The sequence below is a fragment of the Meriones unguiculatus genome, chromosome 7 (assembly GCF_030254825.1).
Source record: "Meriones unguiculatus strain TT.TT164.6M chromosome 7, Bangor_MerUng_6.1, whole genome shotgun sequence".
Taxonomy (NCBI): Eukaryota; Metazoa; Chordata; class Mammalia; order Rodentia; family Muridae; genus Meriones; species Meriones unguiculatus.
This window is the reverse complement of record NC_083355.1, coordinates 2,892,549-2,916,126: the sequence shown is the minus strand read 5'-3', so window position 1 is coordinate 2,916,126 and position 23,578 is coordinate 2,892,549. Positions and strand designations below refer to the sequence as shown.

General features: G+C 48.5%; 1 protein-coding gene across 2 annotated transcripts in view; it reads left to right on the top strand.

Moving 5' to 3' along the window:
- The window catches only part of Rptor (regulatory associated protein of MTOR complex 1), a 285,695-nt gene that overhangs the window by 133,607 nt on the left and 128,510 nt on the right, over nt 1–23,578 (top strand). Inside the window, exon 6 of one of the 2 annotated variants that reach the window (XM_021639555.2) lies at nt 4,791–4,966. In XM_021639555.2, the coding sequence (XP_021495230.1) occupies nt 4,791–4,966 (176 nt within the window). Of the gene's footprint in view, nt 1–4,790; nt 4,967–22,974; nt 22,994–23,578 lie in introns of those variants that run through there. The other variant, XM_060386278.1, reaches the window with a different exon arrangement.

Sequence of the window (23,578 nt, the reverse complement as noted above, 5' to 3'; positions counted from 1 at the left end):
AAGCCAGGGTCCTTGGACAGCGTGAGACAGAGAAGTACAAGCATGCCCTCAGCTTGTACTGTACAGTATTACAAGCAGATAGTCCCTGTGTCCAGAGCCTACAAGTCACCAGCAACACTTCAGACCAACATGCCGTTGTCCAGAGGCACGCCAGCCTGCCTCGTGGTGCGTGCTCTGTGCTGTGGCCTCTAGGAGAGCCCAACTCTGAGGAGAAAGCATTTGTGATTATGGATGTTATTCTGTGCCTCACACAGAAGAGAGCTCTAAGCTGCTGAGTGCCAGCGTACAGTGTGACCAGGATGGACAGTAGCCCCTGGACATCTCCCTCCTCAGGACTGTGATCCTCAGCTGTCCCCCAGCAGCTGGTCAGCTCAGCATGCCTCTTCAGTTTTCTTGTGCAGCACATGGCTACAGAATCCCCCACACTTCCTTGTCTTGAGTTGTTGATTCAATTCAAGCATGGTTGGGAATGGAATTTGCTTATCATTTCTAATTAACATGTTCACTGAGTTGGAGAATGGTTTGAGAGCATTTAGAAGCCGAAACTGCCAGCAGCTAAGTGGCTTTAAAATAATGGACGGTTCATTGGGGCTGGCTCAGAATAATCATGAGAAACCTGCTGAGCAAGGCTCATCGGAGGACATCACTGAGGTGCCATCTACCAGAAGCTGCTCTTCCGCTCCTTTGGCCAAGATTTAAGTTTCCAGCTATACAATCTCGGTTTAGCTGTTATTGACAATTGGGTACATGCAATTATGTGATTTGTGTATTGAAAATCTACTACATATGCTGTCATTAGTATAGTGTGTCACATGTTAGACCTCTGACTACTTATAAGGTTGGTTGAGTAGCATGAGCTCCACTTAGCTCAGCTTTCTCTGATCTCAAACTGGCTTACTAATGAGGCACTGCTGAACATAGGGGGAAAAAGCTTCTTTAAGGTAGAACTACTTAGAAGGTCTCCTTTAGATTCCTGAACCTTTTCTGTGTCCCACCTTGTTAAAGTTGTCGCTCAGCCAGGCGTTGTGGCACCTGTAATCCCAGGAAGGCAGAGGCAGGTGGATCTCTGTGAGTTCAAGGACAGCCTGGTCTACAAATCGAGTCTAGAACAACCAAAGCTACACAGAGAAACCCTGTCTCGAAAAACTTAAACAAAACAACAGTAATAACAAAAAAACTTGTCACTCAATGTGTGTGCAAAAGGGCAGAACAACTCTATTTCAATGTTCAGTGGCTAATTAAAAAAAAAAAATTGTGGGTACTACCCTAAACAGTGGTATGTGCCCCGCATGTGACCTGGGAGGTTCCTGGCCTTGTCCCCCCATAGCACCAGCCGTGGGAGAGGAGCAGCTATCCTCTGTGGAGCTTGGTGCAGTGAGCTGCCTCTAAGACTTTTCTGATGCGAGAGCCTCCCAGCTCTCAGGAGCAATCTCCTGGGCAGAGGGCCGGCTTCCTTAGTCTTCCAGGAGCTCCGATGCCACCTGGATGGGTCACACCATGCCAGGCTGCCCTGTAAAGGATTATTGCAATTAAAGTGCCAATATCTTAGATAAAAAATTGAAACTCATGTGTAAATTGATTTTTTTTCCCATTCCTGTATTAGCAAATCTGAAAGGATTGTTCATTGGTTGAATCCCACACCTCAAATTTTGAATGCTTAAAAAAAAAAAAAAAAAGTCACTGAGTCTAATTATCCCTGAGGCAGAACTATCAATGTATTTGACGTAGCTCGTGGGTGGTGGGTTGACAAGGCAGCTGAGGCTCACTGTCTGCTCCTAAATGTGGTTCTCCGGTGCCCAGGCCTGGGCCTTCTTTTACTGTAGACCAGCTTCCCACAGGGGCTTTCTTTGAAAAGGAAAATAGAAAAGTGGGTTTGGATTGTGGGTCCCTGGCCATTCCTTCCTACTTACAGTGGTTTCCATTTTCATTGTCTGCTGGCTGCCCTGTGTCCTCCGTGCCTGTTGGTAGCTAGTGGTGCTTACAAAACAATGCCAGGCTGCTAGCAGTTCCAGATGGATGTCTCCGAGGCTTTGATCTGCATTGGAGGGCTCCTCCCTTGCCTCTGCTGTCCCCGGGATCCAGCACAGGGGCAGAGGTCATCCTCTTTGCTCCCCGCCAGCCCCCGTCCACCTGGCAAGGTGTTGGCCTGCTTCCTTGGAGCTCCTGCTCCAGCCGCCTCTGCAGGCTCCAGGGTTCTCACCTGGCCCTGCGTGACCAGATCTGTCCAGACCCATCATCTCTCGGGCAGGGTTGATGTGACAGACCTGGAAACCAATTTCCTGTGCAGAGCTATGGCTTTTCCTATCTATTTTAGCTTATGTAGCCAGAACACTATTTTACACATGATCTCACCTTTCTTCTCTTAAGGAAACCTTGGTGGTATTATTCAAGCTGCTGAATTCTGAACTGTCCACCTGAAAAGTTCCCCTGGGGCTGGGGTGTAGCCTTGGCCATGGACTGCTTGTGTAGCATGTACAATGGCTGGGCTTTGAGTCCCAATAATGCAAAATGGAAAGTAGCTATGTTTCACAGAATTTATCACTTATTTCCCTAGAAACTGATGTTTTTATGAAATGGCTTGTATTATTTTGCAGTCGTGTATACAAGTATTTGAATTTTGACTTTGGGCTTAATAGTTCTGTACTGGAAGGGGTTCTTGGTAAAATATGCCTTTAATACCCACCATTTGAGGAATTAAAGATGCCCCAGATGATGTTGTGGGCAGTTAAATGTTGATGTTGTGTGTCTGGGAGCAGCACCGCTGTGTGAGTTTTGACGTAAGATGGTACAAAGCATACTGCTTGGAGCCTGGCTGTCACAGGTGTCTGGGCTACACTGGAGAGGGTCTAGCTCCCTTCCTCAGCCTCCTGTTTCCTAATTGCTGGAGATCTTTTAAAATGGAGATATAATTTCCGAGAAGACGCAAAAAGCAGATGAGAGTGCACTGAGAAATGCTAGAGCTGTGCAATTAGAAGGAATTGTAAGAGAGGCATGAGGGTGGCTGTGAGACTTAGAGTGACACTCCTGACTCACTCCATGCTCCTCAGGGATTGCCTGTGCGGCTCCAGTTCTGGGCTCTGCTGTGGTCCCAGCGAAGAACAATGGTGTTCTGTCTCAACGGATGAATAGCACAAACCAAGGAGTCGATTAAGTAACTACCTGAAAACTAAGGAGTCTGCATGATCCTTGCCCAGGACTGGACTTGTAATAAATAAAACTGCACTGAGAGGAGGTTCTTTGGGGCATTAAACTTCATCAGTTTTGAGAATAAAACTGTTTTGCTATATCCCCAACCAAGATGGGCTGGGTTAAACTGGGACCTACCTACACAGTAGGTAGCTTTTCATTATGGCCAAGTCAGAGGCGCTCACTCAGGGCTGCTGCAAGCTTCTGCACCTGTGGAGTTGGTGGTATCTGAGTTTCCTGTTAGCTCACTTACCTCGTGTGTCATGCAGGCCCACTAAAGAGAATTCATCCTGCCGTCCTGCACTGTGCTCTGTCTTCCTCGAGTTGCCTGATGAGCAGCTTTGGGGCCCACACTCTTGATACTTTCCTCTTCAGGGCCACACGTCTGTAAGCACCTGCCATCGTCTGCATCACATTGCTTGCTTCAGGCAAGCCATTGCTCACAGCCGCTCTGCTTCTGCAAGCCGGGCGCTGTGGAAACAGTCATTCTGAACATAGGTTTTTCATGAGCACTGTCGGAAGCTGGCCGGGCAGTGTGCACATACGGTCCCCGTGTCACACTTAGAGATCTCACTGGCCAAATGATGGCAGTTCTCGTGAGTCACAGTATTTCTGAAAATGGCAGCGGAGCCTGCGGCAGATCCAGTGCAGTCACGTGAATGTACCAATGAAGCAGAGGCACAGCGCACATGTAGTAGAGCTGCATCTGTGTGCCATGCATGTTCAGATGCTGCGGCTGCTTTGGTGGCACAGGAAGGCACAAAGCTCTCTGTGGCAGTGTGAGTAGGTCATCTACCACTAGGCCTGTCACTTGCCAACGTCTAAATGCACCAAATTATGTACGGAAAGATTTTTACTTTGGCAACTGAACATGGAGCCTCATCTTTCTATGTAACCCTAGCTTTCAGAAGGAGGAGTCAGGAAGAGTTCAGAACCAGCTTGGGGTACAGAACAAGGATTCTACCTCAAACAGACAAAAAGTGCACAGTTGACTTGCTTTTATTCGGTTAGAAAAGAGGTATGTGCATTGCTGAAGTATGCAGTAATGGTTTTTTGTTTTTGTTTTTTGAGTCTTCCTTCCCAAGCTTCCATGCAGTGTGGGCTGTGTCCAGGCTTGTGCCTCACCAGATGCCACTGAGGAAAATACCAAACACCTTGTACTTAACCTGCCCTAAAGAGACCCTTTATAAAAGAAGTGCACGTTTGTTTGTAGAACAATTGCAGAAATCGGGTGTGCATGGAAAGCCATCACTCAACCCGCCTAACTGTGCACACGCTCTGCGCCCTTCCTTCTGTCTCTGACGGCTGCAGGCACACTGTTGTGCTGCTTGTATCTTATGTCTTCTCGGTGTTGATATCATGCACCTTGAGTCGTCTTCCCATGCCAGTACACCCTCCAGAATAACGTCAGGATACACCGGGGACTGACTGCTCAGCCTGGACAGGTCACGTGAAGGGTTGGGGAGGACCATGTGAACACTGGCACCAGCATGGGTGTTGGGGTTACAGAGGAACGCTTTGTCCTCGGCAGAGCCAGTTCTGCTGCCGCCAGCACTCCCTCCAGGAGTGTCAGCTAAGCCACTGTCTTCTGTGCCCTCCTCTAGGTAGCCGCAATTAATCCAAACCATCCACTTGCTCAGATGCCCCTGCCTCCGTCAATGAAAAACTGCATCCAGCTGGCGGCCTGTGAGGCCCACGAGCTGCTGCCCATGATCCCGGACCTTCCAGCCGACCTGTTCACGTCCTGCCTCACCACCCCCATCAAGATCGCTCTGCGCTGGTAAGTGTCCTGCATTCCAGGTCTCGTCGCAGCGAACTGAGGCGTTGTCCCTGTCACAACAGTGTGCCCCGTGTTCTGATGTCACAGGAGCTAGTTGCTTGCCTGGGTCTAGTCTGAGGGCAGATGATGCTGTTTCCCTGGTCTGGTCACACACAGTTGACTATGTGTGGTGTCCAAGGTCACCTTGTACACGTCTTTGTTCAGTAAGGGGGAGTCACCAGGGGTAGTACTAAGATTGGACTCAGCAGCAAGTCCCTTTCATTAGGAAGGAAGAAGAACTGAAAGAAGTCACTGCCATTCTGCTTGAAGTGTCATTTCTGAGTTCATTTTTACCAATGAAAAGAGACTCCCTCACTGCCATTCTTCACTCCTTCACTCCTGTTCTCTGAGTCCTCAGGAAACGTATGTGGTGTACTGGACACAGCCTGCCTTTGCGAATGCCATGGCTGCTGGAAGTGTCGAGTGCTGCTTTATGGGCTCTTTCTTACTTCTTCCCCTTTTCTTCCACCTTTCAACCCCCTAACACTAGATAAGAGAAAAAAAGGATAGAGAGGAAAGAGATCCCTGAATAAAGTCAAGGTCCGGGGTCTGTATTGTTACTTCCAGCTGATTAGGGGCATCGAGTTCCTTGGGGCAAGTTTGATCTTCACCATCAGGATATCTAATTTTTTATTTTTGTTGTTTCCTCTTTTCTTGGGAATACATAATGAACTGCGACTGATGACAGCCAACCAACAGCCCACCCTGCCTTCACAGTTGTTGGGGCTCTAGCATATATGTACCCTCTGAAAAGTCCCCAGAATTCCAAACTTCACATAATATTAGAAACTGTCTGCAGCTGGCAAAGTCACTCCCCAGCCAGAGCATGAGGCAAACTACAGTCAGCTGCTGCGAAGCAGCCCATATCCCCACCCCTGGGCCTTCATCATGTTAGCTTGGCAGCCCAGACTGTTTCCTGGTCCTTCCCCAAACTCAGAGAACTTGTGGAGAGGTATAAACCCAGGATTGTGAGAGCAGTGTGGTCAGCCCTGGGAAGACCCATCTGGCCCACTGCAGCCTGATACAGGTGGCTTGAAGCTGCAGGAATAAAGTGGCCTCACTGCTTTGTCTTTGCAGCAAAGTGCAGGCATGTCTTCTCATTCCTGTGCAAAATTGCCCAGAGTTTGAGATCAGCCCCAGCACCTCTTCTTGAGGAGCTGCGTTGCCTGGAAGAGGTTTACCAACTGCGTGTCTGGATCTGGGCATGGCCATTCTCTTTTGTACCTAGTGGCACAGCCTCGCATGACTGAACTAGACACACAAGGCCCATACCATTCCTCAGACCTAGATATGCGAGGGAGACAGAATGGCCAGATGCAGGTGTGACTTACAGAAGGGAAGAGATCCATGAGGTTGCAAGTAGCTAGAAGCAGCATAAGAAAGAGGGGGAAAGGGGCCTGAGGAGCAAGGAACTGGCTCTGTCCAGTTTGAAATGAAAGGTAACAGAGGCGTGACTTGTGGCAGGAAGACTGCTGAGGGCAGATAGATGAGCCACACAGGAGCATGGGGAGGGGTGGCCACTAGCCACACAGGAGCTCGGGTGGGGGTCACTCCAGGGCAGGCAGGCAGAAGATGTCAGGTAGCACCAGGAGACGGGCTGGAAAGGCTTCAGTAGAGGGGCATGAGTGTTGGGACCATAGGAGAACTCTGACCCAGCAGCTGGACCAGAATGAACATGTTCGTGGGAGAAAATGCTTCTCTCAAAGCCACGTTGCTTATGTGTCATCTTCTGTCTCCTTTACTCATCCTCGGTGTTCTAAGGCCTTTGCATTTATCAGTGTGCAAGAGCATTGCTATCTTCCCATCTGCACTTGGTGTCTGATCACTGGAAGGTTTAGGAGTGAGTACCCACAGACAGTGTGTGGGCCTAGCAATCCGGAGTTTTTATACACTCCTGTAAACACTAGATCCATTTCCTGGAAGCAGAGCATGCTACTCCAGGTGGTCCTGGGGGAGGTCAAGCCAGGCACTGTGGGCTCAGCATATGCAGAGAGACTTGTTGCCTGGGACGCCTCATCTTCCTACATAGGAGGGGGGACATGGCCTGAAAGAGTCTCTTAAAACAGTCACTTTACACAAGACAGAGAAAATATGTACATTTCAAGGCCATTCATAACCAAGGACTGAATGGATTCGTGGCACCAGAAGCTGCTGTGTTTCAGGGGCCTTCTCTAGGCCATGAACAGGCAAGTGTTCCTCAAAGCTGCTGGCAGGAGAAGGGGAGTGCTCCCATGGCAGGGATTGAGAGGAGCAGAGTATACCCAGACAGGTGTGCACTGTCAGACCACCCAGAAGAATGAGCAGGTCAGCCCCACCAGGCTGCAGAGCTTCAGGGGAGCTAGTTGTGGTCATTAGATGGGCTTTGTTAGGCTGTGATAGCACTGAATGACCTCATTACCTAGGACTCCGAAGCCCAAAGTGTGTATGTGGGAAATTACTGTGTATGTGGAAAATTACTGGAGAATGGTATTTAAGATGATCCAGGTAATGGCAAGGGAAGGCCGTCAGCCCTCAACAGGCTGCTGTCAGTCATATCTGGTAGAACAAGCAAGAAGCTATGGAGTGGCTGTGTGTCAGAGCTGCCTGGGTCACAGTGGACCTCACAGAGCTGGCTGCATGTCCACTTCTACGTCTCCCTGAGACTCCCCAGCTTTTCTGAGTGCTTTCCAGATCCAGAATGGACTGGGGTACCAGCTCTGTGGTCACTCTGTGTGTATAGCTATAGGCCAGGTTCCTGATGGGGTTTCTAGGCAGGTGATTGGATGTGCAAGGAGGGTGAGAAGAAAGGAGACTCAGCCAGGCCTTCCTGATACACCACTCTACTACCTGTGCCAGCCCCAAGGCAACCAACTCCCCAGTGCCCTCTGTCCTACACTGTCCTCCCTCTCTACATTGGCAAGGGCTGTGCCTAAAGGATGGTGCAGCCCTAAGGACTCAATGCCCTGCTGCTGAACAGAGAACAGGCTTTTTCTGCCCATGACACGTGTCATTGCTTAGCTGTCTGAAATCCTTTTGGGCTGAGGGCATAATTAAATTTAAGCATTAATTTTTAGCTGAGCCAGGCGGTGGTGGCACAGGCCTTTAATCTCAGCACTCTGGAGGCAGAGGCAAGTAGATCCCTGTGAGTTCGAGGCCAGCCTGGTCTACAGAGTGAGCCCAGGACAGCTGGCTTAAACAGAGAAGCCCTGTCTCGAAACACAAAAGCAAAACAAAACAAAGTTTTAGTAGAAAGTATAGTTAAAAACCAAGTGAACGCAGCTACCATAACATGGACTTTGAAGTCATTATGGTACAGCTGGGGAAAATAGTCCTCACAGCCAAGCCATGGACAACTGGCAGCTCGGGTGGGTAGATCTTTTACCAAGCTGAGGTGCTGAGATGAGTCTGAGTAGAATATTGTGTTGAACTCTGGTTCTTCTGGTGGTAGCAGGTGAAAGGTCAGATTGTTTTTCCTTCTAATGGAAAAGGAAATATATTTTACTTAGCTGTGTTTTTAGAATTAGGCTTTTTTTATTGTAAAGTCAATTTGTATTTTTTAATAAAAATTGACTATATCTTTTCAGGGAATTAATGAAAAATACAAAATGGGAAGGAATAACCAAGAATAGTAACAAATGGCAACTCAGCCTTTGTATCCATGCTTCAAGTTTTTACAAACTAGTCTGGGGCTTTAGGGTTTAGAAGAGGAATGTAGGCGAGTTCACAGTTGCTTTCATGAAGATTCAGAAAGGTTAAATCATAAATAGTCCCAGTTCTTTGATTAGAAGCCCCAGCTCTGTTGTTGCAGCATAAAGGAGCCAGGGACGGGATGTAAAGGATGAGTATGGCTGGGCTTCAGCAGAACATTATTTATAAAAATACACTGTCGGCCAGGTTTGATCCATACGCCGGAGTTTGCAGGTTTCTGCTACAGAAATATGGAACCAGGATCTGGCTGCAAATGACAGTCATACCCACAACAATAAAGGACCTATGAAAGCAAGCTCAGGACTTCCCCTCCCTCCTCCTGTTCCCCCACTCCCTGCCCCAAATCCTACCCTCACCCCACCCCACCCTTACTCCACCCCTTTCCCTTCAATAATACTGAAAAACTAGTATTTTATAAAGGAAGTTGCTAAAGAATGCTAATGTGCTTTGTAAACAGTACAGATGCAGCTGAGCTTTGTATGTACAAAGTATGCTTATGCCTGTCAGCAGGTGTGTTGAATCTTATTTGATGAAGAAGCACTTGTTGGAAGACATTATTCTGATTTTTTCATTTTTGCTGCAGTCTTTCTTATTTTCAGAACTGATTTCAGTAATTCTTAAGTGAACAATTGTAATACTCTCTATAAGTAATTGCCTCGCCCCCCCCCCCCCCCATATATATCATTGTAGTATAAGGATCCAAGATACATGCTTTTCCCCTTTGGCTGTTTCCTATTTCTTTGATTGAGTGGCATAATACCATTTTAAATTTATTATGGGCATATTTGTGTGCTGCTGAGGTTTTTGTTTGCTCTGTGAGGCGCTGTAAAGGAGATGGATGTTACTGCACCATGCATCATACAGTTCTGTCTGTTAATGAAATGACAGCATTATTTTGGATTGGAGTGAGGTCAAGAATTCCTTCCAGTTAAGCCACTGACGCTGTGGAAGTTTAAGTGCTAACTGTGCAGTGTTGGAGATCTTTGCAGCAGGGGGATTTCTGTTCTCACGTCCCCAGCAAGATGGCCTGTGGCATGCATCCTGTGTAAGGAAGGTGTGGTGCTGTTCGCCATCGTGTCTCACTGTCGTTTCTTGAAAGCCCAGACTCAGTAGGAGCTGCTCTGTAAATGGAAGATTTTGTAGTTTTGATAGTAGTAAACTGTCTGTCCTTTGAGCAATCTTTGGAAGCTTAGCAGCTTTGCTAGACGACAGACTTCCTGTGTCCCCATTAAATGCTGTGATCTTGCTGTGATCTGTTCTGTGGTGTCTGAATGAGAGTGGCCACTGTAGGTCCATGTTTGAATAGTTCATTCACAGGTAGCAGAACTGCTAGGGAAGGATTAGATGGTGTGGCATTGTTGGAGGAGGTGTGTCGCTGTGGCGGACTCAGGTCTCACAAGCTCAGGCCCTTCCCAGTTAGCTCTCTAGGCCTTGCAGTTGTGGAGTGTGACTTGAGCTCTCAACTATGGTGGCATCCCTACGTGCTTCTGCCGTGCTCTCTCCCATGCTGGCCATGGACTCTGGAAAGTTGTACCCTAGATGAAACATTTTCTTTGATGAGTTGCCTTTAAGAATTAACCAAGGCAAACATGTGCATATACATGTGTGCACACATGCATGCGTATGTCCCAGAAGAGGTGGTGAGCTTCCCCTGGAGCTCGAGTTTCAATGGTTGTGAGCCATGTGACGTGGGTGCTGAGATTGAACGCAGGTCCTTTGGGAGAGCAGTGTGAGCCACCACCCCTCCACTCGTTTAGATTCTTTTATTGTTTGATTTTTGAGACAGGGTTTCTCTGTATAGTCCTGGCTGTCCTAGAACTCAATCTGTAGGCAAGGCTGGCCTTGAACTCACAGAGATCCGCCTGCCCCCACCTCCCAACTGCTGGGGGTAAAAGCTTGTGCCATAACCACCTGGCTTTTGTTTAGACGAGAGAGATTAGCCTCGCTCACCATCTGGAATCTGGCTATCTTCTGGTCCTGCACAGATCCCAACTGGTTTTTAAGTGGCCCCTGAGCCACCCAAGCTGTAAGATTTTTTTGCATGTATCCACTCACAGGATGTTTCTCCCAAATGCAACTAGCCTTGGCATCCCAGTCTCCACTTTTCACTCAGTTAAGATGAAAATCATACTACTCTTATAGTAAAAATCTGATTTTGGTCATAAGGAACAGAGTTAAACTATTCAGATGGCCTTGGGTGCTGGCTCCACCAGTGAGTCTGAACTCCAAGAGCCACAGAGACAGTAAAGGTGATGGAGTCTAGAGGGAAGTACACAACAGAAAGCCAGAGATGGTGTGCCACTCTTGGAGGTGGCTGTCTTCACTCTAGAATTGGAATAGAGGCAGGGACACTGAAGACAGTCTTCAGGGCATGGGCCAGGGCAGGCTGAGGGACTTTCTGACTGACTGCAGCCATTCTCCCCTTGCCCTGGCTGATTTAGCTGCTTTTCTGGGTGGCTGAGAACGAGGAGTATTGATAGAGAAAGTAGTGTTGTGGGTGTAAATTACTCAGAACAGAACAGGAAGATGAATTGCCTTTGTGGAGATGACCCTGGGAAGGGTAAGAGCAAAGGGAAAGAAGAAGAAGGAGGCGGCTATAGAGACCTCTCCCAAAGAAAACAGATATATTCACCATGCTAGAGATGTCCCGCTCCATGGAGTGAGTGTGCAGAAGAAGGTAGGAGGACCAAAAAGAGGGAGCAGACCCTAGAGAATGCACTCCGAAACAAAAGTGGCTATCTGCCTGAAGGTGAGTGGCGGTTGCTCCGTATGGGACCTGACCATCAGGGTGCAGCACTGCGTGAGAAATCAAACCAGCTAGTGGAGGCCAGAGTCAGCAGAGACCAAGGTGCCATGAAGGGGGCAAAGCAAAGTGTGGAAAGGGAGCAAGAAGGCAAGAGGGAACAATGGTCTTGACAGTGTGACCCTGAGGCCATAATGACCTGAGTGGTGAGACCTACAAGCATACAGGGTGGAGGAGCTAAGTCAGGAGCAGGTCAGAGTGGTCCAAATGGATAAAGGTCCAGCAGAAGGGAGATTTTAATAACAGGGTTAATCACCCAGGTCCATAGCTGCACACACAGCCGTCTGCTCCACAAAGAGCGTGCCATTCATAAAATAAACAGTATCTGTGCCGCAAAGGGGCTATCTATAAGTCCAGAGGCTCTCCCTGTGTCTTCTCTGTTCTCTGACCACACGGTAAGTGAAAGGACGGGGTTTAAAGAAACGTTGGAGAGACCATGCCTGAAACCTAGTTTAAAAAAATTAATGCACAAGAAATAATATAGAAAGAAAAGTTTTTGGGCTAAAGAAGAAATACTTTCTACTTGATATGTTTTGTTTTGTGTGTGTGTGTGTGTGTGTGTGTGTGTGTGTGTGTTTTTAGCTTATTTTTGTTGTTGATGTTGAGACATATCGCTATACCTGGGTCTGGCCTGGAACTTAACTAGAACTTAAACTCCTAGTTTAGCCTCCTGCTTGCTGGGGTTGCAGTAGTGTGCCGGACTGCTGTGCAACTTGAAAGTACAGCAAAACTGTGCCACACTGAGGTTGAATTCCAGCGAAAGCAAGCACATGAGCAACAAGATGCAGCTCAAGCATTTAGTCAGAAAGTGAAGATTGAGAAAGAAAAGGGTCAGGGAGGGGTGCTGCCAACAACAGAAATTCAGAGTGAGTTCCTGAACAAGAGGCTGCGCTCAGCACCCGCTGCCGCCCCACCGGGCTGTCCAGCCCCTGGGACGCTTGACTCCTGGGGCTCTGCTTTGTTGACGCTGTACTAGCTTTCTCATCTGCTAAGTCATCTCCCCATCCCACTGTTTCTTAACTCTAGTTGAATGAAAATGTAAGATTTGGGTAACAGTCCTATCTACCATTTACTGAGCATCATTTGCACTGTTGCATGATAAGGTCTGACAGGTGGGGAGACGTGTGGGCTGCTCCCATGGGAACTGGCAGGATTCAGGCATCAGTGCCCAGTCCCAGAGCTGACCTTCTGACCTCCAGCTGTGCTGCCTCTGTGGTTACTGGTGACACCCTACCTGCTGCCCTTGCTTGTGTTTGTCTGCTGTCATTGTGGTGGTAGCATGGAGGGAGCCAAGACCCCTTCATGCTTAATCCCTATCTTCATGGAGGGTATGGGGCCTGAGTAACACATTGAGGCAGAGACTTTAGCAGACAGCATGGTCGGTGGAGAAACCCTCCACCTGGAGCTGAAGTGCTCCTTTGCTCTAGCGTCCCGCAGTTACCGGAAGCCCTGTCCAACCAGCAGGGTGAAATGAAGAGAGAAGCAGTAAAAGACATTAAAACCCAGGTCCAGCAGAACTTCCTCCTGTCCCACTGCTTCAGATGTGCATGCCACAGTGTGAACATGCAGGTTCAGAGCCATCTCATTTCTGTCACTGGCAACACCATTTTCTTTCTCCATGCCTGCCGTGAAGGGGACTCATTGCTGCACTGGTGAATTATTGGTGGTACCATGAACAGCTGATGAAATCACCACAGTTTCGTGTGCTGGCCATAACTGCTCTAAAGTCTTGATACCTACAGATTTTTAACTAGAAGAGAAGAAGCTGGTGTTAAAGCAAAAGTAGAATAAAAAATGAAGAGTAGAATGTAACAGAAATAGGAAACGGGCCCAAATATTTGTGTAAATTTGTTAAACTAGGTGATAGTTCCAAAAGTTTTTAAGAGTTCAGTTAGAGTGGCTTGTAGTCCAGGCCCACAAGCACCAAAAGAGAACAGGAAGCTTCTTTCTTATGAGGAGCTCATGCTGGTAATAGTCACTGAATGGACAGACCCAGTGAATGGTGCTCCCACACCTAACTGCAGAACGAGAGTGCTTGGACAGGCATGTCTGTACAGAAACCAAGTTTCAGTCTAAACTTTACAAGGGAACCTTGGGCCCCAGTTTCTATGCTGGTGAGTTTTGTCACCATTTAAGAAAGAATGTCAGTCCTCAGACAGACAGGTTAGAAGATAAGTGGGAATGTTCCCTCCCTCATGCTAAGCAGTCAAAATCAGACAAGAACTTTGCCAGGGGCAGGGTGTGCTTACTGATAGGGACATCAAACTTGATAGCAGTGTTAGAAAATTAAACCTGAGGATGCATAGAAAGGATAAAGTGCAGGTTACACAAGTGGCTCATCTCAGGAAAACAAGGCGTAGCATGATAGAGAAGAAAAAGTCTTGCACGCTCAGTTATAAACTTACAGGAAAATTAACACTGCTTTTATTTTGTGTGCAAGAGAGAACCAGAAACTAGAGGAAATGGGGTTTTCGTGATCTTTTAAATGTGACACCGGGATCACAGCACCCTTTAACACTGACGTCATCGGTAACAGCTGCTGCTGACAGACCCCCAAGAGCAGCTCACCCTGCAAGCTGTAAGGTTATGCTGGTTGATCTTAGGTTAGACTCAGGAAGGCTAGGCAGTGACCAGGTAAGCAAAGGCAAAGCAGAGCCAGCATTGCTGGGGTCTCTCTGTCTCTGTCTCTTTTTCCTTCTCACACACACTCAGGCACGAAATTGACTGCAGGTGGCATGTGGGGCAATGGCACAGCCTCTGTGGGGACTACAAAAGCATAGTAGTCCCTGCTGAAAACTGCAGCTTCAAACTGGTGGTTTTATCATATGCAAATTGTACCTCGTTAAAGTTGATTTAAGTGTTTTTAAATGCAGAATGTTGAGTAAAAGATAAGAATCAGTCCTGGATTTATAGTACAGTACTTTTTAAAATAAATTAAACACAAATATTGCGAGTACCAGCCATTAAAGTGCATACACATATCTGAGAGAAGACATGGAAGGACACATGTTGCAGATGAGGGTAGGGGCACAGGAGATTGCTCTCTGCTTTGAAACTTTCAGTGTCCAGAACTGGAGTCAACACAGGGGTGCTGGCAGGGTCTGGGCTGTAAGGGAGCAAATTACAAACAGGAGAGGACATGGCACAGACTGGACAGTTTTCCTGGGAACCACATATGTGCAACAATAGACAGAAAAGCGCCAGTGTTTTAAAAGCCTGGCTTCTTTCAAGTGTGCTCAGAGCTGTCACAAGGCCCAGTGTAATCCACAGTGGTGGGTGCCAAACAGTAGTGGCTGCCAGACCGCTGCTTCAGTAGTGACTGCATTGACCCAATTTAGGTACCTCGTTTTTTTTTTGTTTTGTTTTTTGTTTTTTTTTTCCTAAAACATGCTATTTTCCCTCAGATGTGTAGTGAGTGGCTGTTTCTATCTACAGAACAGTTGTCTTTTGATTTCTGCCTCCTGATTTGACACTTATCTGTCTTGTGATTTTCTTTGGGCTCACACTCCTCTCCTGTGTTAATCTAACACAGAACATTGTCAGGGTGCTCGCCATGGGCATTTAGGCATCTGCAGTCCAGTCAGGGCTGACTGCACCAGCACCTGGGCTTGTGCAGCCTGGCAACATGCTCTCCACACAGCGTGTTCAGAAGAAAATTGAGGTTCAGCTCACAATAGGGCTCTCACTGAAGTGTGATAGTGATGTGATTCCAGGAAACTGGCGTCCTGCCTCCCCATCCTCCTGAATGGCAGCAGACAATGGCAGGAGAGCAGCTTATTGTCTGTGTTAGGATACCAACCATCATCACCTTGTTTCAAATTAGTTCTGGTCCTTGTTGGAAATTGTGCCTGCAGAGCATCTCAGTGGTCCTATATTTATAGAACAGTAGCTTCTGGGCTGCTTACTTGCTAATTTGTGTCTTCAGACTGCGCTTCTTGGCATTTTAATGGCAGTCTGACTACTTGACTGCTTTATGTGCACATAGTATGCCGGGGCTGACAGCTTTCATAGCAGCATTGCCATGTTTCATTGAAGCTTGTTGATGTACGTACAGCTGTGTGTTCAATAGTGGACACTCATGACCTCTGTGCCGCTGGGTGGTGGGCTGCAGAAGCTGCCTCGTTTCCTTCCACCTACGTTGCACTGAGGTGCCTCTCAGAGGACGTCTTTGGTAAGACAGGACTGTGCTGTCATGTAGGACCAGTTTCCTGACTTCTGCTGAACATACTCATGACACAAAACAAGCTTAAATAGGCTCCAGAAGCCACATGCATGCACCGTGTGCTGAGCTGTTGGGAGGGCACCAGCTCTTGTCTTTGTTAACCTTTGTCTCCTCTGTCAGCCATGTCGGCTCTGCTGTAGGTATCTCCTGAGCATGCAGGTGACAATGAGTGTGGACTTTCGGTGGGGGGGGCGACATGCTTCCATTGTGTTCTGGCAGTAAGGGAATGGAGCAGAGTGTCTTCCCTGTTGGGGCCTCCAACAGGAGGATGAGGTTGTACTGGAGGGAACAGGTGGAGGAGGCTATCCTCTATAGATGCTGCTATCCTGGCCTGAAGTCAAGGTTAGGGGTTAGAGACAGCCCGTGCAGCAGGACCTTAGAGTGTCAGAGGGCAGAGATGACAGGACATGAGAAACAGGGTAAGGTCTCTGAGCGTGAAGCTGTGTGACAGTTGCCATGTAGAATGACTAAATCATATCACATTTATGCCCTTGTATGTTCACCTACCATCCCTCCATTAAAGACAGCGATTTATAAATACTAGAATTGTATTGCTGTCAGTCTGGAGGCAGAAAGCCCAAGGTTAAGGCAGCAGCAGATGCGCTGGGTGGTAAGCGTAGGGTGGGACGCCTTCTGGAGAGCATGAGAACAGCGTCCTCACATGGTGTGGATCGCAGGCTGAGGGAAGAGAAGAGGCCTGGTTGGATACTGCAGTCCCTCAGACATGTGCTGTAGGCCCATTCTTAGTCCCCCACACCACATCATAGCTTCTACTGAACACTTCAGGGGAGTGTGTATATTCAGACCATGATAACCGTCCAGGAAATTAAAGCCTAAATGGGAGAGCACGGTGTATGGACCAGGGTCAGTGTGGCAATGCTCTGCCAAGGAATAAGCACCCAGTGCCTACGAGAGTCCAGACAGTTTATATTATTACCTTCTTTTTATGAAGATAACGTTATCAATTACAAACTGTTCTTTAAGAAGCCATGCTGCTGTGCCATTAGCTCAAAGCAGCTGAGATCTGGGGGCTCCGTCCACCTCAGACTCAAAGGAGACTCACGGCTGGGAGAGTTGGAAGAGGTAGAGACCGTCCCAGCCCCTGCTTCAAAGGTGAGGGCCACGGACTGCTTGGGCGTCACACACAGTGCAGAGCAGGAGAGCACTCCCGCTGCGTGCACGTCACTCTTTCCCATATGCTCCCTCCCCCAAACAAGGAAGCTAGAAGAGGAAAAAAAGAGGAGAAATAAATGAAGTATGAATTGAAAGATGTTCCTGGCATGGGGAAAGGTGTAGCAGGTAGTGTGGGTGCAGATCACGCACTGTGACTGTCTGCCTGTGAGACGTTGCTTTCCCCTTAGGATGTTTTTGGGACTATCCCCGATCATTTGGCAGAGCTGTCAGAGTGCCAGAGCAGAGATGAGAAGCTTGATCCCAGGCTCTCTAGATTAACCTCACAATCCTTTTGGCTACAGAACCCTCAGGAGCCTGCCCTGAGGAGAGCGCACCCCTGATCATATGCCCGGAGCCAGAGCTAGCTCTGTAGTGTCTGTGCGTGTCTGTGTGTATCGAGCCCTGAGCTTCATGCATGATAGAAGTGTACGCTACCAACTAAGGTGCGTCACCAGCCCCTGTTGCTGATTCTTGAGTAAACACAACCCTTGCCTTTCGTCCTCCCCAGGTATCAAAGACCAGGTAGTCTGGCTGTCTCCCAGGTCTAGCTTGTGATGCTGTTTGGCTCTAGAACTGCCCTTCCTAATCTGACCCTACCATAGGGTGTCTGGCTCTCCTCCAGGGCGGACATGCTGTACACCTCCAGGGTGGATGTGGCTTCCTTCTGGGTCTCCTCAGCATCACCTCCTCTGCCTGTTCCTCATTCCCGTGCTGGGTAGCTCCCAGGCCACAATGTCGACCAAAGACTCAGCATCTCGTTATGCACCTGAAGTGCCTCTAGCTGTGCCTTCGTTGATGAGGGAGGACCGAGTGTGCGAAAGTAACTGATGTGTTTGGTTTTCATCGCATTCCAAATGAGGCCTTCTGTTTTGTTTAATCTCTATAATTCTGGCTTTAAATATAAGTTAAAACAGCTGACTATGAGAAGTTAACCACCAAGTCCTCCAGTTGGCCAATGGCAAAGCTGGAATTTGAACCCAGGACTCCCTGGACTTTCAAGCCCTGATCCTTAACTTCTACTCTGCTTCAATAATTTCACCTTTGTGTTTGGACACATACCATTCATAGAGAGCAGAGCACAGAGGATCTGTCGCAGATAGCTCCTGTCAGAGACAGTGGCATTTTGAGCTGTATGGCTATTGGTGATGAGGCCACCCGACTGAAGCTTGCTCCAGCCAAGCTGGGCCCTCAGTTTGTCACCAGCTCTCCTAGGAGACTGCCAGAGGTACTTCCGGTAAGAGGTGACTGACCTGTGTTACAGTGCTGCCCTCCAGCACGAGGTTTTAACGTGTGGTAGTGTGGAGCAGCCATGTTCTGTGTGTGCATGGCATTTCAGTCCTTTAAAGTGTCTCTTCCTCATAGGGTCACTTTGCCTTTGCCTTCTCACTCTCATGCTGATTGTTGGCCTTGATGCTTGTTGGGGAGCCCCTCTCTTTATTTTAGGCTTGTCCCTCTGCCTCCCTCTGAGAGAAGCCACAGTGGCCTCTGTACACCAAGGACTGAACAAGCCACTAACTGCTCCTGGCCAGGGCTGGACTTGAGCACTTAGGAGTGCTCTGGCCTCTGCTGGCAGGCTTCTGCTGTGTGTACTGGTGCCTTTAGTGTTCTGTTGTGCAGCAAAGCTCTCCTTGGGCCCTTGGCTGCTCCAGGTCCCCTCAGTGGCCAGGATGGTAGGCCTGCCCCTGCACAGTGCTGACCTGTACCTACTCCGTTGCTTGGCCACCATGAAGGGAACACTGATGGGTGGTCTCCCACATTAGTGTGACTTCATGAGGAAGCAGAGACTCTGAGGGTCTGAATGCTACCTGGTCTCTTCTTCCTCTTGGGTGACTCAGTTTCCCTGTAGCCCTGTAAATGTTGGCGCTCTGTTTCCCAGCAGTGGAGAGGCAGTGCAGCCGCTCGGGAAGTTCTATGGAATGGGAGGTCTGTGTCAGCCTGTATGTATTGATAGTGCAATACACTGTAATTTCCAAGGCACTTCCCACATGGCTTCCTGTGTGCCTTTCTAATTACCAAGAGCAGTGAAAGCCACAACTTGGGATGCACACGCCTCTGGTTGATTGGAGACCGGGTTCTTAACATGCAGTTGCCCAGTGTTGCAGCCTGACTTAACTGCTGAGCTCAAGGCGTGCACATCCCTGCCTGGCTGCACCAGTTTCCTGCTGCAGCTTCCCTAGAGTTAGCTCACAGGCCTCTCATTGTGGTCTGACCAGGGCTCCCCTCACTGTGCTGTCAGACAGCTTGTCCCGAGGACTGTTTTTGCAAGGAGGGAACACAAGATGCCACAGGAATGTGAGGATTGGACACAGCATCTGTCTTCAGTATATTAGCCCTCTTTTTTCTCTCCCGCCCAGCCCTGGGAAGCTTTTAAGCAGGTAAACCGTTCTCCAGAAGTGTGCCTTTCCTCGCTCACTTACACACTTGGCATGCTGTCCCTCTGTCCATGCGGTACATACGGCCTTACATGGGAGGCATCTTCCTTTTCTTTCTTATTGCTACCACCCCTTGCAGAGTGAGCTACCTAGAGCAAAGCCACACCCTGGTAAGGAGCCGAGCCCTGCTTGAGCAGCAGAAGCTCCCAGAGAAGACACTGGTTTTTCAGGCAGGGCAGGGCCTGGGGACCTGTGGCAAGTCTTTGCTCCTGTCTTTTGTCTATAACCGTTTTTTACAATTTGTTTTTTACATTTTTTGGGGGGTGGGGGGTGTGTGTGCTACTGGTGCACTCACTCATCAGAGGATAGCTTGTGGGAGTTAGCGCCTTTCTTTCAACATGTGGGTGCTCGGAGCAAACTCAAGTTGTCCAGCTTGGCCACAGGCATCTTCAGCCACCTCTTCTGCCCCTTTCTTCCTTTGTCTCTGCTTCTCAGCTTGTGTGTGTCTGTGAGGCTTGGTGCTGAGATGCTGACTGGGAAGATGCAGGAGTGGAGATGTGGCAGACAGAAAAGCTGGGATCAGGGACAAGTGCCCGCCCTGGTAGAGGACACCTGAAAACGAGGTGCTTTTCTTACATAAAGTAGTCAACAGCTAGTCTCCGTGAGTACTCTCTGTAGGGGAGCTGCCTCAGGTTGCAGTAACACTGGAGGGGGGAAGCTGTGCTTGCAAAATTTTTCACACACTGTCCACATACACACAGGGACCAGAGGAAGGCTTTGCCAAATCTGAGCCTGACCTGGGGAAGACATTGCCAATTCTCACAAGTCTGAGGCATTGTGGTTTTTGACACATGCTCATGCCAAAAGTACAAATTCACTCAGGCTTCACCAGCTCCTTCCACATTCAGGGATTCTTCTGCTCCCCACAAGCATATTCCTTGTCACCTGTTTTCTCTGCCCCTGTCGGCTTAAGGCACCTTGTTCACTTTTTCTCAGACTCCTTACTGCTTAAGCCCGTAGAGAAGGCCTTTTCTTCCAGCTGAGCATTGCTCCTTCTACCTGCCGTGTGCACCTAAATGCCAAAAGCAAGCACAAGGGCTGGGTAAGAGGGCAGCAAAGACCTGCTTCACTCTGCGGCTCCAGTGGTTCAAGGGCATACACCATTATGCTGGCTCCACAGGGAGCCTCCCTTCTCTTCACTTTCTGCACAGTGTTAGCGAGCGATGGGAAGGAAGTCCTGAAAGGAAGGAGCTCAGTCTCTGCCACTGTTTCATGCTGTCTGTGTTTACCGCCTTGTTCTACGTAATTCAGCTAAGTGGATTTCATGTACATTTGCATTGTGTTTCCAAGCTAAATATGACTACCCTTTGCTATTACCTGCTACTGTGTTTTCAGCTTTAGGCATTTGCCCAGCAGCATAAAATTGCAGTGTTTCTATGGCGCAAGGCTCCTGCCCAGCAGCATAAAATTGCAGTGTTTCTATGGCGCAAGGCTCCTGCTCCTCTTCCCAAAGCGCTGCACACATCCTTGCTGTGGATACTCTCCACATGACATAGGCCCAGCACGTTGGAGAGTGCAGCTCTTAACCTGTGCTGCTCTGGAGCTGCAAGGTCAGACTGCCCCATATCATGTGTGCAAATGTGTCGCTTTCAGCACACCTCGGCTTGCTTTCCAGGAGAAATAGTCTCATTGCAGGCTGTGATGAACAGACTTGTGTTCTCTGGACCATGCACGATCTGAGGATTTTGTGGGCTACAGTGTGTAAATTACTGTGAGAAAGGTCTGTCCCTCCCTACAGGGCGCTTACTTGCTTCCAGAAGCCTCGGGCACTTATTGGGGTACACCTGATGCAGAAGCCATAGACCAGGAACACAACAGAGGAAACATTACCAGCCTCCCCACCTGCTGGAGGGGGATGAGACAAAATGGGTACCACACCTGCTGCACAACAGAAACTACATTTAAAGCTTAATTGGAAACTAGTCTGACCTCATTGCCTGCTTCCAGAGCATGGGGAGTTGGCTACTTGTCACAGCTCTTCCTCACCTCCCACCCAGGGGCTGTTTTGGCCAGTATTTCTGCTGCAAGAGAAAGCACACAGCAGCCAGTGAGGAATTAGGTTCCTGACCATCACCTGTCTAGCCATGGCTGCAGTTCTTGCTTGCTCTAGGAACCTTGCTCTCTGATGAAAGTTTTCCTTGCCTCTGGCTGGACTTCCCTACGAAGTCCTAAACCACCTGTATTGTCATCTTGTCCATCTGTTTCTGTTAAAACAATGTGCTCAACGTCATAAAGCAGCCAGAACGTCTGGTACCTACCAGCTGCATAATTGATGAATGGTCCATTCAGAAGACATTGAATCTGTGTTGGAGACGTTGATGTTCAGATGTATTCTGAAATGGGCAAGAGAGGAATGTGCCTAACGTCAGAGGTGGGTTCTCACCTGGGTATTCTGAACATCTCCGTTCTCTGCTAGAGTAACAATGATAAGTATAAACTGCTAGCCACAGAAGTCAGACAGCCAGGCAGTCCAGCGTCTGTACTCTGGACCCAAAGGCACCTCAGCACAGTTGCGGAGGACACGCTGGAATAGTCACCTTCGTGATAGAAGACTTAGGCGTAGATGCCTTCAGAATGGGAGCCTTAGGATGTGTGCAGTAGAGGTAGAAGACTCGGGTGGAGGACTGCGAGCTGATACCTTTGGTCGCCCTGAGCTGGAGGAGAGGTACCAGTGCAGGCAGGTGGAGGTGTGAGGTTTCCTTCTTACCTTGGTTCTTTTTTAATTGATTGACTTTTAATTGGCAAGTAAGAACACTGTTCTGTCTTTGGCCATACATCTTGGGTCCTGCCTTTTGCCTCTGCTCTAACACAGTTCTTCCTCCCCTTGCTCCCTGTGGTTTGTTGTTTGTATAGTTGTTAGGAGTAAAACCTGGATCAGTCAGAAAGTCACTGGTGAATTTTCAAATTTTTAATGAGAAGCTGGGGATGTTGCTAGTATTTGAGCATGCTTGAAGGCTTGGGCTCTGTCCCCATTTCCTTCCCTACTCCTCCTACAGGAAAGTAACAAGAGAAATGTCTAGGTTTAAATTCTATTGAACTTTTTTAAAGGGGGCCCTGCTTGCTTGAGCCAGGTCCTCAGTATATAACCCAAGTTGTTCTACACTTCTTGATCCTCTTGCATCAGCATCCCAAGTCCTGCTATTACGGGCCTGTATCACACCACATAGCTTGATGAGTCTGAGTCAGTCTCTCTCTGTCCTGGGAACTCAGAACAGCTGAGAAAAACACTTGGTGTTTTCTGCGGGACCCATGTGAAGCCTAGCCGAAGATGAAGTCAGATTAACTATGAACAGACAATGCGCTTGACATGTCCCAGCTTCATCACTCAGGACTGTCCTGTAGACAAGTCCTATTACATTAGCAAAGGAAAGGAGAACAATCTGTCTGCATCTCCTAACCTGATCTCTGCAAGTGCTGGCTCTGGCTGTGCATGGGGGAGGGAGTGCAGCCTGCCTGAAATTCTTCCCGGCCAGTTTCTTTTCTCACTTGTACTTTGGATGAGAGTCAGGCCTTGGCTCTGGGCCAGTAGTCGTGCAGCAGTTTCAGAGCGATGGTGACATCATCTCAGTCCCTGTGTTAGGGAAGCCCTCGTGCTGTGCTGCTCTCTCAGCATGGCCCTGGCCAGTCTCACCTAGGACCAGGCTTCTCCTGACTGCCATGGAGAGTGAGTGGTAAGTGTTGGAAACATGGGCTGCTTCATGTCCTTCTGTCTGGTTTGCCCAGGTGATCTCCAACCTCCTGCTTGTGACAATCCTAGAAGAACATTGAGGCCTCCTGATACAGAAAGAGCAGAGCAGATGACAAAAAGGATGTGAATGGTCATAGTAGCTTATACACTGAACGGTTGTTTCTTTGGGATTTAAAGACATTTTAAAAGTAGGTTATTGTTGTTTTGTTTTGTTTTGTTTTGTTTTAACAAGTTTTAGGGTCTGTTCAAGTTCTACCATAAAGCCGCCCTATCTCCTAGACAGAAGTGGATGATGGCACACCTGTCTGTGTGTAAATACCAATTGTATTTATGGAGTCTGTGTCTTTCTGCTATTTCCCATCAGTGTGCAGTCAGGAAGCCTTGCCCTAAGTGAGGGGTGATGCTCACTGTGACCTGTTTACCAGATGTAGGTCAGACTGAGCAGTGATAAGCCTGAAGCTGTCACAGACTGAGGGCAGCTTCGTGAAGAGGCTCCTCTGCCTGGCCTTGGGGACCCTGTCATGTGGGAGTGGACCATGAGGCAAGATCTGTTCAAAGTTTCCTCCCC